This window comes from Ovis aries, chromosome 1 (assembly GCF_016772045.2).
Source record: "Ovis aries strain OAR_USU_Benz2616 breed Rambouillet chromosome 1, ARS-UI_Ramb_v3.0, whole genome shotgun sequence".
Lineage (NCBI taxonomy): Eukaryota > Metazoa > Chordata > Mammalia > Artiodactyla > Bovidae > Ovis > Ovis aries.
Genome location: NC_056054.1, coordinates 269,352,268 through 269,365,220, shown reverse-complemented (window position 1 = coordinate 269,365,220; position 12,953 = coordinate 269,352,268). Strand labels below are relative to the sequence as shown.

The 12,953-nt window shown below is 51.5% G+C and overlaps 1 protein-coding gene across 2 annotated transcripts in view; it reads left to right on the top strand.

The window, feature by feature from the left end:
- CLDN14 (claudin 14) overlaps window positions 1-11,749 on the top strand; it is a 128,044-nt gene extending 116,295 nt beyond the window's left edge. For both annotated transcript variants that reach the window (XM_042238346.2, XM_027966697.2), the window contains one exon: window positions 10,482-11,749. In XM_042238346.2, coding sequence (XP_042094280.1) covers window positions 10,482-11,228 — 747 coding nt within the window. In that variant the 3' untranslated portion in view covers window positions 11,229-11,749. The remainder of the gene's footprint in view (window positions 1-10,481) is intronic.
- The last annotated feature ends 1,204 nt before the right edge of the window (window positions 11,750-12,953 follow it).

The window sequence follows — 12,953 nt, the reverse complement described above, 5'->3', positions numbered from 1 at the left end:
ATCCTGAAGCCACACCCACCACTTGGCAGAAACTGAGCTTGTCAAGGTCTCTGATGTCCTTCATGTTGCTCAATCCAACCATCATTTCTGGGGCTCAGATGACGTGATTCATCTGATGACTTGACCCAGTGGGTCGCACCCTCCAAGTTGGAACTATCCTCACTCACCATTCTCGCTCTGGGTTGCCTGCTCCCTCCCGACACTCCCTGTGGTCCCCAGCTGGCTCCTCCTCCTCACCCCCATCTCTGCTGTTGGAGGCTTCCTGGGATCAGTCATCAGGCATCTGCTCTTCCTGATCCACACTCGCTCCCTAGGGGCTCTTACCCAGTCTCACGGCTTCTTTCCATCCTGCCCCTTTTTTTCCCCCTATGCTATGAGGCTTGCAGGATCTTGGTTCCTTGACCAGGGATTGAACCTACGTTACCACAACGAAAGCACCAAGTCCTAACCACTTGACCGCTAGGGGATTTCCTCAGTCCTGGCTCTCTGCTGTTGAGTTCCGAGTGGACTTCCCCACTTCCGTGCCCTCCCCGGACTCCTCTGCACTTGCACATCCAACCACAGTGTCCCCCTCCCCCACCAGATGGCGACAGCCATCTCAACCCAGCATGTCTAAAACCAAACTCCCCTTGTCTGCCCTTCACCCTCCAAACACAGATCCTCCCACTCCCCACTGTCTTCACCCTCAATAAATAGCAGCTCCATCCTTCCAGTTGCCCAAGACCTTAGAGCCACTCTTACCTCCAATATATCTCTTCTCAGCACCCACCTTTGTTACTGCTGGCATCTCTTACCTGGGTGATTGCAGGACTCATCTATGAGTCTCCCTGATTCAGCCCAGGTGTGACCTTGGACAAGTTACTTAACCTCTCCAAGCCTCCAAGTTTCTCCGTCTGTAAACAGGGATGCCACGCACGTTGGAGATTTGTTGAAGGATTAAGTTAATGCCAGTGAAAGCAGGTAGCCCGTGTCTGGAATATCATGAACACTGAACTGTGATTGTTTCTACCCTCATCATTAATAACTCACAGCTTCTGTGCACCTGGGCTTGAAAGGCTAAATTTACAGAGAACGTGCATTAAACATCATTTTTAAAATGCCTTTGTTTTTGGCTGTGCTGGGTCTTTGCTGCTGCTCAGGCTTTTCTCAAGTTGCACCGAGTGGGGTTTATTCTCTAGTTGCGATGCCCAGGCTTCCCATTGCGGTGGCTTCTCTTGTTGCAGAGCAGGGTCTCTAGTACGCGAAAGCTTCAGTAGCTGCCGCTCCAGGCCCCTAGAGCACAGGCTCCATAGTTGTGGCTCATGGGCTTAGCTGTTCAGCAACATGGAGGCTCTTCTCGGATCAGGGATCAAACCTGTGTCCCCTGCATTGGCAGGCAGATTCTTTACCACTGAGCCACTAAGGAAGCCCTAAAGATCTTTTTTTTAGCAGTATTTAATTTAGCATTTGTACATCTCAGCCTTATGTTCTCATTTGACACCATATTTTTAGTCACTGCTGTATAATCCCAGTTCAATGCTCAAATAAATCATTTTCTCAGGTTTACAAAATCCATCACATAGTTACCTTGTTCATGGAGGTTTCCAGCCCAGCTGGAAGTAACAATGTCCTGTTACTTATTTCTGTTTTGATGTAAGTCCTAAAGGGAGGGCCCTCTGAGATCTACTGGATTTCCAAGAGAAAGCTTGGACAACATAGGAGTTGCCTTATCCAAATCTGGCCTGGACCCCAAATTTGGGTTTTTATGGTCTATGAAACCAAGACATGTTGACTTAAGAAAACCAGACATGCAGGCTGGAAAGGTCTGCTATGTCCCTGAACGCAGCCCAGCCAATTACACAAAAGTGAAGAACTGAGCCCCCCAAACTCTTTGTGGGGTCAGTGGATTAATGCACTTTTCCAAGCTGGAGAAGCTGAGTCATCTGGCCGCCGTTTGGGTTACACACGGTAGTTGGCACTTGCTCTGGAGTTTTTACAACCACAGAAGGGCTTCCAAATCCCCCTTCCCCATGTCCTCTCTCTCCCTGGATTGTGTCCTCCACACTTTGGGATGTGAAGCCATTAGACCCTGCTCAGTGTCTGCTCTGGAAGGGAACTCACTTCTCATATTCAGACGTGGGTGTTTGTTTCTTTTTTTTTTCTGTAATTCCCCAGGCTGCCATTCAGTGATCCTCTGTGTTGGTTTCCTGGGGCTGCCTTAACAAAGCACTGCAAACTAGGTGGCTTAAAACAATACAAATGTATTCTCTCACAGTTCTAGAGGCCAGAAGTCCAAAAATCAAGCAGTCAGCTGGCCCTTTCTGCGGGCCACAAGGAAGGATCTGTTCCAGGCCTCTCTCCTCCTTTCTGACGGCTGCTGGTCATCCTTGGCTGTCCTTGGCTTGAGGCAGCATCACTCCAATCTCTGCCTCCGTCTTCAGATGGTGTCATCCCTGTTTCTTCATCTTCCCATAAAGACACCAGTCTTATTGGTTTAAAGATCTACCCTACCCCATAGGTCCTCATCGTAACGAAAAGTTACATCTGTAACGGCCCTATTTCCCAGTAAGTTCACATTCTGAGGTCTTAGGGGTTATGGGGCTTCCCAGGAGGCTCAGTAGGTAAAGAAGCCGCCTGCAATGCAGGAGATGGAAAAGATGCAAGCTCCGTCCCTGGGACAGGAAGATCCCCTGGAGGAGGGCATGGCAACCCACTCCAATATTCCTGCCTGGGAAATCCCATGGACAGAGGAGCCCAGCGGGTTACAGTCCATAGAGTCACCGAGTCAGACACGACTGAAGTGACTGGGCGCACGTACACAGGGGTTATGACCTCGGCATCCCTTAGTGGGGAAACACAATGCAACCCGTAGCATCTCTTACGTAAAGCTCTCCTAGAGAACACTCACACTAGCAGCTATCTAATCATCTAACACTTTTGAAAATAACCATATAACCTACGAGGTTTTTTTGTTGTTGTTGTTTTTGCTTTTCTCGTATTTTTCTTCTATGGCAGATTTTTTTAGTCACCTGTCCCCTGAAAAATGAATATAACATAGCCAATCTATACGACTATCTTGTCAGGAAAAAAAAAACCTACGCAGAGGCACCAGGGTATTTTAGTAAATGAAATTCAATCACTTCATTTCAAACATGTTGATCTACTACCTTTTTAATGGATTCTAATGAAATTTGGTGAGTTGAAATGAGAGAGAGAATGCCTCCTGGGAAACGGTTTAGGATTTTACGGTCATGGTAACTTAAGCTTGTAGATTTCACTAAATCAATAGTTTGTTCAATCTCGCTGAGTTGAAAATGGCCTCTGCAAGCATTTAACCACTTCCCATGACTTTTATTCATATTATCACAGGATTTTCCCCCAAACCAGCTCTTGTTATGAAAAAAATAGATTTTTCGTTACTCATCCAAAATAGAGGGGAAGTTTTCATCTATAAACTGTCATTCTATATGATTTGAGCAAGATATTTCACATCAGTTTTCCTGAATAATATCAACTATCCAAGCAGTCATAAGTTAACTATATAATTCTTCTGTCTCTGCCTCTTATGGAAAGACGGCAGTTCTTCCACACTGTGTGTACCTGGCATAAACGGCCTCATAAGCTTCAAATACAGATGCCTGCCAGTCTGAAAAATAACCCAAGGAAAGTTACAGAAAGCCTGGAATACTAATGAAGGAAACTTGGTTTTTAGAGCCAAAAAACCCACAGTCCAGCCCATCCTAAATGAATATGAAATGGTTTTTCCAAGGTACGGCTTGATCACTTTGTCATAATTTTGACATATTTGCACAAAAAGAAGTACTAAAATAGCACCTTTGGAGAATACCTGAGTTTCTAGGAAAGAGATCCCCTCCCTTTGCACATTATGAAGTAGCAAGCATCCAGCATGTGATTTAAGAATTACTGGTTGGAGTTATTTCATGCCGATAGTGCATAAAAGTTCTTTTTCTTTTCTCCTGTTGGGTAGTTTGGGTAATGTAGCTCATATAGATGAATCCAAATTTCCCTGGAGTTTCTATTTCCCAAGGTTTAGCATTTATGAAATATCTAAGCTATAATGAAGTCTAATTGGTGTGACAGGAAAGATATTACATTTTTAATAATTTTATTTTATAATGCAGTATAGTTGATCCAGTGGTAAAGAACTCACCTGCCAAGGCAGGAGATGCCAGAGACACAGTTTCGATCTCTGGGTCAGAAAGATCCCTGGAGAAGGAAATGGCAGCCCACTCCAGAGTTCTTGCCTGGAAAAGTCCAGAGGAACCTGGCAGGCTACAGTCCATAGAATCACAAAAGAGCTGGACATGACTAAGGGACCGGGCACGCACGCATCATTGATATTGTTAAATACTGGTGTATACAGCAAAGTGATTCAGTTATACATATACAGGTATCTGTCAGTTTTTCAAATTCTTTCCCACTTATCTTATTATCACAGAGCACTGAGCAGAGTTCCCTGTGCTATACAGTAGGTCCTTGTTGGTGGTGGTTGTGTTCAATCGCCCAGTCTTGTTGGACTCTTTGTGACCCCATGGACTGCAGTACGCCAAGCCTCCCTGTCCTTCACCATCTCCCAAAGTTTCCCCAAGTTCATGTTCATTGCATCTGTGATGCCGTTCAGCCATCTCATCTTCTGATGCCCTCTTCTCTTTCTGCCCTAGATCTTTCCCAGCATCAGGGTGTTTTCCAATGAGCTGGCTCTTTGCATCAGATGACCAAAACACCAGAGCTTTAGCTTCAGCATCAGGCCTTCCAGTGAATAATCAGGGTTGATCTCTCTTAAGATTGACTGGCTTGATCTCCTTGCTGTCCAAGGGACTTTCAGGAGTCTTCTCCAGCACCACAGTTCCAAGGCATCAATTCTTTGGCGTTCTGCCTTCCTTACGGTCCAGCTTTCACAGCTGTACGTGACCACTGGGAAGACCATCGCCTTGACTATACGGACCTTTGTTGGCAGAGTAATGTCTCTGCTTTTCAACACGCTGTCTAGGTTTGTCATAGCTTTCCCACCAAGAAGCAATCATCTTGTTGGTTATCCATTTTAAATATAGCAGTGTGTACATGTTGATCCCAAATGCCCAATCTACCCCTCCAAACATCGCAGTTGGTTGAACCAGACATCTTTAATTGCTGAACATCAGAGCTGGGGCAACTTAGCATTCTTTCAGAGTCCAGCAACCATTGTGCTTGAAAGGCAGCTCTTCATTTTTCTGATAAAGCTCTAGGAAACAAAGTCCAAGGTGTCTCAGGGGATCCGACACGTGTCAGGAGCCTGTGGAGCAGTCCTATAGGGGATGGCCTGTTCTCAACTGGCTGTAGATCCACTGTGACTGCAGGGCGGCCAGAAGCTGAAATGAGGTGCAAGAGCTCAAGTCATCTAGCTCTTCGCCAAGGCAGGAAGGCCCCAGTGGTTCTGGGGTGTAGAACCTTCCACACACTTGGCTCACCCCCGGCATCCCGGGTATAACCTGCACGGCCTCCACTCCAGGGCTGACATGCCCTTCAGCCATGCGGGTGGAAAGGACAAAGGACGTGTGTCCACTGCAGAGCTCTTCACAAAAGGGGCCGAAGAAGCCGGGGCAGTGAAGAAGCAGGAGCAAGGGCCGGGCAAACAACCTGCGCGTCCCTCGTCCCGGCGAAGCTCCCCAACTGGCCAGGGCTGTTGAAATGACCTAATTCAGAGGCCAGCTCCAAAGTTGACACAGCTGGGGTCCAGGCAAGCGGGGAGGAAACCCACCATGTGCTCTGGGTTCCTGTCTTGTTTTTGTTTTTGTTTTTTTTTTAATTCCTTCCTTTAAAAAAAAAAATGTAGCTCACAGACAACAGAGGAAGGAGACAACATAAAAGTTTATATGAAAAAGAAAAAAACCCTCGCCTTTCGGATGTGGCGCTCATGAACCAGATGCAGGGTAGGGGCCCACGGCCACTCTGCTGCACTTCACAGCTGCCCTTGGCATCAGTTTCCAGCCCTGGGCTTCCCTGAGACTTTCCGGGGGCACATCAGCGAGTCTTGCTGGCCCTCCTATTTGTGCTCATTCAACTCCCCCCAGCATCAAAATTATCCTTTTAAAAAATCAACCCTCTCTCATCATTGCTCCATTAAAGTTTCAGCAGACTTCCACCCTCTAAGCCTACTTGCCAAAGTGATCTGACTTTAAGCTGTCCTTTGGCAAAATCGGGGGGGAAGGATGTCTCCAGTCAAATAAACTTAGGAAATGCCACACAAGAGACTTTTCTGGGAGTTCAATGCATGCTTGCATATGGCCTACGATGAGAGGCCCTACCATTACCAGGTTTTCTCCAACATACCTGTCAAAACCATGGTTTCTCCAGTAGTCAGGTATGGATGTGAGAGTTGGACCATAAAGAAGGCTGAGCGCCGAAGAATTGATGGTTTTGAACTGTGGTGCTGGAGAAGACTCTTGAGAGTCCCTTGGGCTGCAAGGAGATCCAACCAGTCCATTCTGAAGGACTGAAAGGACTAATGCTGAAGCTGAAGCTGAAACTCCAGTCCTTTGGCCACCTGATGCCAAGAGCCGACTCACTGGGAAAGACCCTGCTGCTGGGAAAGATTGAGGGCAGGAGGAGAAGGGGACGACAGAGGATGAGATGGTTGGATGGCATCACTGACTCGATGGACATGAGTTTGAGCACACTCTCGGAGATGGTGAAGGACCAGCAAGTCTGGCATGCCGCAGTTCATGGAGTGACAAAGAGTCGGACATGATTTAGTGGCTGAACAACAGCAACCTGGCATTTATGTCTTCCTTGAGACATCCTACCAACATAGCACCTCAAGAAGCAGCCACTGGGAAGCTTGGCCCGAAATCCTGCTTGCCTGTGTCACTAAGCCACACACTGCTCAGCCAGGGGGTGCTTCCAGGGCTGTGAACCCCAGCGCAGGGCCCAGTGTTTCTTCCTGGAAGTCGTCCTCTTGTTACATGCAGCCCTATCCATCCAGCTGGTCAAGGTCTTTTCAGAACCTGATCCTTAGAACCGTTATTTGTCCCAAACGCACATCTCTCTATGAGCACGTGCACGTCTGCAGGAAAAGGGTAGCCCATGGGTGAAGCCAACTGCAGACCAGCTGACCTCTCCACACACCAGCCCCCTTGGGAGGCCATGCTTGGGCAAGTTTCCTTCTGAAGCTCCAAGATGAGTGGTTTCCAAGGAGATTCCTTCACTTGAGGTTGTTTTTCCATCCAGGGGCCCTAAAGTGAAAAGTGGTTGGGCTGGGAAGTTGAATTATGACTTAAGACCAGTAGCAGCTGCTGGTAACTCCGGGGGAAGTGGGTGGAGAGCTGGGGTCTGGGAGTTGGGGGCTCATTAACACTCACTTTTAGCAACTCCTGCTGGCAGGAGTTTAAATATAGTAATCTAATGGTTTCTAAAATTAGCAGTCCTTGCTCTCCATAAATATTTAGAAGTCCAATAAACTCCGGTCCCCCTCCCTAAACCAGTGGGGTCAGCAGTCTTAGCGTTCATGCCACATTCTTTAGGCTCAGGATAGTGAGCGATTGACCTTGACAAGCAAGATCCCGGAGGAGCCTCAGAAGGCCCGGGATCAGGGACAGACAGTGCAGCCACCCGGCTGGAGGTGGCCTCGAGGGGTTACTGGGAGGATCTCCGAGGTCATTTGAAGAAGTCCTCAGCCTCCGGACTCCTTGGAGTAATTGATCATCCTGGTTTGCCTGGGACTGTCCCAATTTCAGCACTGAAAGTTCCTGACCCTGGCCACCTGAACCACTGTAGAAAGATATCTTTGGAAGAGGTGGGGAGAGTCAGCTATAGAGGATATACTCGTAACACCACTGCTAACCCTCACTCTAACTTCAGTCCTGTTGAATTCAAAAAGGAGGAAGTAAACCAGGGAAAATTCTAGCCAGGCCAGAAAATGAACTTTCATTCCTGCACCCGGGTCCCCCCCATGTGGAAAACAGGGCAGGGAACAGCTGCTGTTCCACGCATCCGCTCTGGCGCCCCCTCTGCCGGCCCTGCCGCCTCCCTGGCAGTGACCTCTGGACAGCTGGCCCCCACCCTTCCCTGGGCAGCAGGAGCTGGGGGGGGGTCTCCCCCACCCCACCCCCATCTCACCACTGCAAGTCCAGGATTTCCTTCCCATTTAGATCAGCACAGTGTGTTAAGCAGAGTTCCCTGTGTTATACAGTATATTCTCATTATTTTTTATTTTATACGCAGTATCAATAGTGTATATGTGTCCAGCCCCCATCTCCCAGTTCCTCCCACCTCTAGGCATAGATTTTTAAATCCAGCAAGATTATTGTCGAGGTCCCCAGAGGAGGCATCACCTGTTACTAACCCAGTCCTGCATTATGATTTAGTGGGAGGATTTCTTTACGACAGACTCAGGATTAAAGCCAAGAGGTCCTGGGGAACCCCAAAGACAGATCACAGGAGGAATTGCCTTGGGAGACTCCCTCTCAGCCCACTTTTGCTTCCTGCTTCCTTTCTGTGCTTAATTGCAGAATACTGCCCTGAGAAAGAAGGACGATGGGGAGGGGGCGTGCCTTCTGAATTCTCAGCAGTTTGGGTTGCTGTAGTGACTTGTCACCAGCTGAGACCCTTCCCTTTTCCTCCCTTCAGAATCAGAAGACACTTGGGGGCCCTGAGGTCCAGTCCCTTGTTGCTGTTTTTTTTTTTTAATGGTTTATTTGTTTTATTTATTTTTAATTGGAGGATAATCGCTTTACAGCGTTGTGTGGGTTTCTGCCGTACGTCAGCGTGAATCAGCCACAGGCGTACATATGCCCCCTCCCTCTTGACCCTGCCTCCCACCCCCCACCCCTCCCAGCCCTTGAGGCTGTCACAGCTGCTCCCTCATTTTAAAGACAGGCCCCTAGTCACCCAGAGGGTGGGGGTGGCCCTGCGCACAGGACTCCTGACTCTCTTCCAGCAGGAGAGAGGAGCTGGGGTGTCCACTTGGGTGCTTTCGCTCCCCCTCCCTTCCATCCTCTCTTCTCCCTCCTCCGCCCCATCTCTCTCCTTCTTCCCTCCCAGTATTTCCTGAGTATCCTCTACATGCCTGCCACCACTTAGTACACACGTGCTGGGTCCTTGCCCCCAAGAAGGGTTTGAGATTTTGCTGTGGTTAACACGTTTTGGGGGCTTCCCAGGTAATGCTAGTGGTTAAAAAAAAAAAAACAACCCGCCTGCCAATGCAGGAGACACCAGAGGCTCCATTTCGATCTCCCGGTGAGGACAGTCCCCTGGGGGAGAGCTTAACAACCCACTCCAGTTTTCTTGCCTGGAGAATCCCATGGACAGAGGAGCCTGGCAGGCTACAGTCCCTGAAGTCACAAAGAGTCAGACACAACTGAAGCGACTTAGCACGCGTGCATGCACGCACGCTCGTGTCCCAGATGCAAACCTTCTAAAAGGCAGTTCTAGGAATGGTCTTAAAGTGAAAATAGAAGAAAACTAAGGGATTGATTGAGCATTTGGCAAGACAAGGAATTAATTTAATGAAAAATGATTTCCTAATGAGGATGAAATGGCTCTGCACACCCCCACCCCGTATCTGAAAGCCAGGTTGCAGCCTCCGTCTGTGACAAGCCCACCCCTCTTCAGAGTGGTGTCAGGAGAGGTGCCTTGCCTGGAGGGGAGGGCCATTGGTTTATGGTCGTGGCCGTAGCACCTAAGAAGCTGATGCCTTGGTAGTTCCTGTCCCCTGGCATTAGGGGATGATCTCTAAGGTCACGCCTGGGATTCTGGAAGGCAGCATCTGACCTGCCCAGGGTGCCAACCCCTCCCTTCCTGAGCACACAGGGAAGCCTCCCGCTTTCAGAAAATGACTTGTCCTGACGGGCACTCTAAGCTATTTTCTAAGCCATAGGCAGCACAGGCTTACGAGTCCATTTGTTAACAATGATCAGTCCATTTGTCGATTTAGCAACCTCCAGTAAGTACATGAGTGACTCTTTGTGACCCTGTGGACTGTAGCCCACCAGGCTCCTCTGTCCATAGGATGCTCCAAGCAAGGGTTTGGAGGGCATGGGTTGCCATGCCCTCCACCAGGGGATCTTCCTGACTCAGGGATCGAACCCAGGTCCTCTGCACTGCGGGCAGATTCTTTACCCTCTGAGCTCCCAGGGTATCCCTAACAACCTTAGTGAATCACTGATCGAACAGAACAAAGTGCGAGTCTGCAGCAGTCTAGTCTGAGGATAGACATAAGGCAGAACTTCCCACGTGCAGCTCGTAAGCACTGAGACAAGTGGGGGGCCCTGGGGCCCTGGGGTCCTTGGAAAGCACAGGCTGGCCTCATGACCCTCGCTCCTTCTAGCTCTGGCCTTCCAGGGAAGCTTAGACGAAGCAGCTCTCCTTGCACCCAATCAAGTCTCAGAAGCTATTTTTTTTTTAATATGTTAATCGTGGTACCAACGGCCTATGGAAGTCTGGCATGCCTGGAGATAATCTTTAACCCGTTTCCTGTCTCCCCGCCCCGCCTCCGGCTTCATCAGGACTCCAGCGGGCGCCCGAGCGAGCGGGCAGCAGCCGGCGAGGCCATGGCTAGCACCGCCGTGCAGCTCCTGGGTTTCCTGCTTTGCTTCCTGGGCCTGGTGGGCACGCTCATCACCACCATCCTGCCGCACTGGCGTCGCACGGCGCACGTGGGCACCAACATCCTGACGGCCGTGTCCTACCTGAAGGGGCTGTGGATGGAGTGCGTGTGGCACAGCACGGGCATCTACCAGTGCCAGGTCTACCGCTCGCTGCTGGCGCTGCCCCGCGACCTGCAGGCGGCGCGCGCGCTCATGGTGGTGTCCTGCCTGCTGTCGGGCGCCGCGTGCGCCAGCGCCGTGGTGGGCATGCAGTGCACGCGCTGCGCCAAGGGCACCGCGGCCAAGACAGCGTGCGCCGCGCTGGGCGGCGCGCTCTTCCTGCTGGCGGGCCTGCTCTGCCTGGTGGCCGTCTCCTGGACCACCCACGACGTGGTGCAGAACTTCTACAACCCGCTGCTGCCCAGCGGCATGAAGTTCGAGATCGGGCAGGCCCTCTACCTCGGCTTCATCGCCTCGGCCCTGTCGCTCATCGGCGGCACGCTGCTCTGCCTGGCCTGCCAGGAAGAGGCGCCCACCCGGGCCCCTCCCCGGGCCGCCGCGGCCCCCGCGCCCGCCTACCGGCCCCCCGACGCCTACAAGGACAATCGGGCCCCCTCGGCCGTCTCGGCCTCGCACAGCGGGTATAGGCTGAACGACTATGTGTGAGTGCCCCCTCTGGGGGTCGGGGTGGCCTGTCCTCCCCCCGCACCCCACCCCCGTCTTCCGGAGCGCCCCCCGCAACCCTCGAGAGGCTGCGAGGACCTAGCCTGCCCACTGATGGATTCAAGGCCCGCCTGCACCAGGTTTACTCGGGGACTGCTTTAGCACCCAAAGACATCAGGCTGAACGACTGTGTGTGAGTCTGGCGTGGGGGGAGGGCTGTCTCCACCCCCCCACCCCACCCCCCATCGCAAGGAGCCCCCACGCCGAGAGGCTGCGAGGACCTAGCCTGCCCACTGATGGATTCAAGGCCCGCCTGCCCCAGGTTTACTCGGGGACTGCTTTCACGTCCAAAGGCATCATGTGAACCTGAGGAAAGGGGCTTAGAACCACAGGGAAAGGGGGAAATAAGAAGAGGAGAAAAGCTCTCCATACCAAAGGCTTAAAAGTAATCCTTGCTGGTTTTGTATTTATTCTATGTATTTATGTGGTGGTTTATGACAGCTGAATAAAAAAGCGACTTGGGAGTTTGGTCAGTGGGGTTTGTTTTGCAATCCGGGAAGAAGGCTTTTGGAGGTGGTTGTCTGTGAAATGGACAATACCCATGTCTGTTTCCAGGCTGTTATTCTGTCCCCTGAGATGCTGGTAACCATGGTCAGCCCACTTCCAGGCTCTGCCTGAGGCAGGATGGGAAAGCAGAGGAGGGCTGGGCTGGTGCTCATCCCAAAGATGCCCGAGAGACATCACCAGAAACTGCCACCCTGTCCTGGCTTGAGAGGCCGGGCAGGAAGTCCAGGGTTTTGGGGGCGGGGGGAAGGTAATTGCCATAAACCGCAGAAGAAGGGCAATGTCATTTTCTACCTTTGCACAGGAGGGCCCCACTGGTAAGGCAGCAAAAGTCAGAAGGAAAAAAAAGAGTGGAACGTGCCTGGCTTTCCAGGCATTGGAACGAGGCCCAGGTAGGAAGGCTGCTCACCCCCGGGGCAGGATGTCACGGGCTTCTTTTCTGGGGACAGAAGTGTGATGGCAGCTGCTTCCAGAACAGACGTGGGAGCCTGCTGAGGCTCTTCCAGCTGGAAAGAACCGCTGGAAGGGCCAGGTGAGGCTGACTGCCTTAAGGACCCTGACGCTGCTTTCTGGCTGTGATCTAAACCACACTCACGCACACACCTGCTGTTACCCCATTAGCCAGGGAGCTTGTCTCTGTTGACGTGCCCCGAAGGCACCCTGCTCCAGCCTCTGTTTGAGCCTCAAGCTGTGATTCGGAAGAAAGTACCCCGTCCCCGGAAAGGGCTGTTGTTGTTGAGTCCCTCAGTCGTGTCCAGCTCTTCACAACCCTGTGGAGCAGCTGAGCCTGAGGGTTGTCCCGTGAAGCCCCTCCATTCTCAAGGGGTCTTGGAAGAGGGCCACCAGGGCTCCAGCTGTCACTCTCTGCAGGGAAGAGAGCCACAGAGGGTCAGCATGAGCACGGGGCCGGGTGGCCAGCCTTGCTGGTCTGGCCTGGTGAGTCCCTGGCCCGGGGACCAGGGCGGGTGGAAGGGGAGGCCCCCTGGCCAGGATCAGGAAGCCAGACAGGCCCGGCCCTGCTGCTCTGGATCCAGCAAGGCTGGAGGTTGCCCGATGCTCCCCTGACTGCACACTTCCTCCTAACCAGGTTGTCGGGGTCACTGAGAGGGTCACAAGAAGCCCAGCTGCCATGTGCTTCCCTGAAGGCAGAGCCTCCCACCAGGA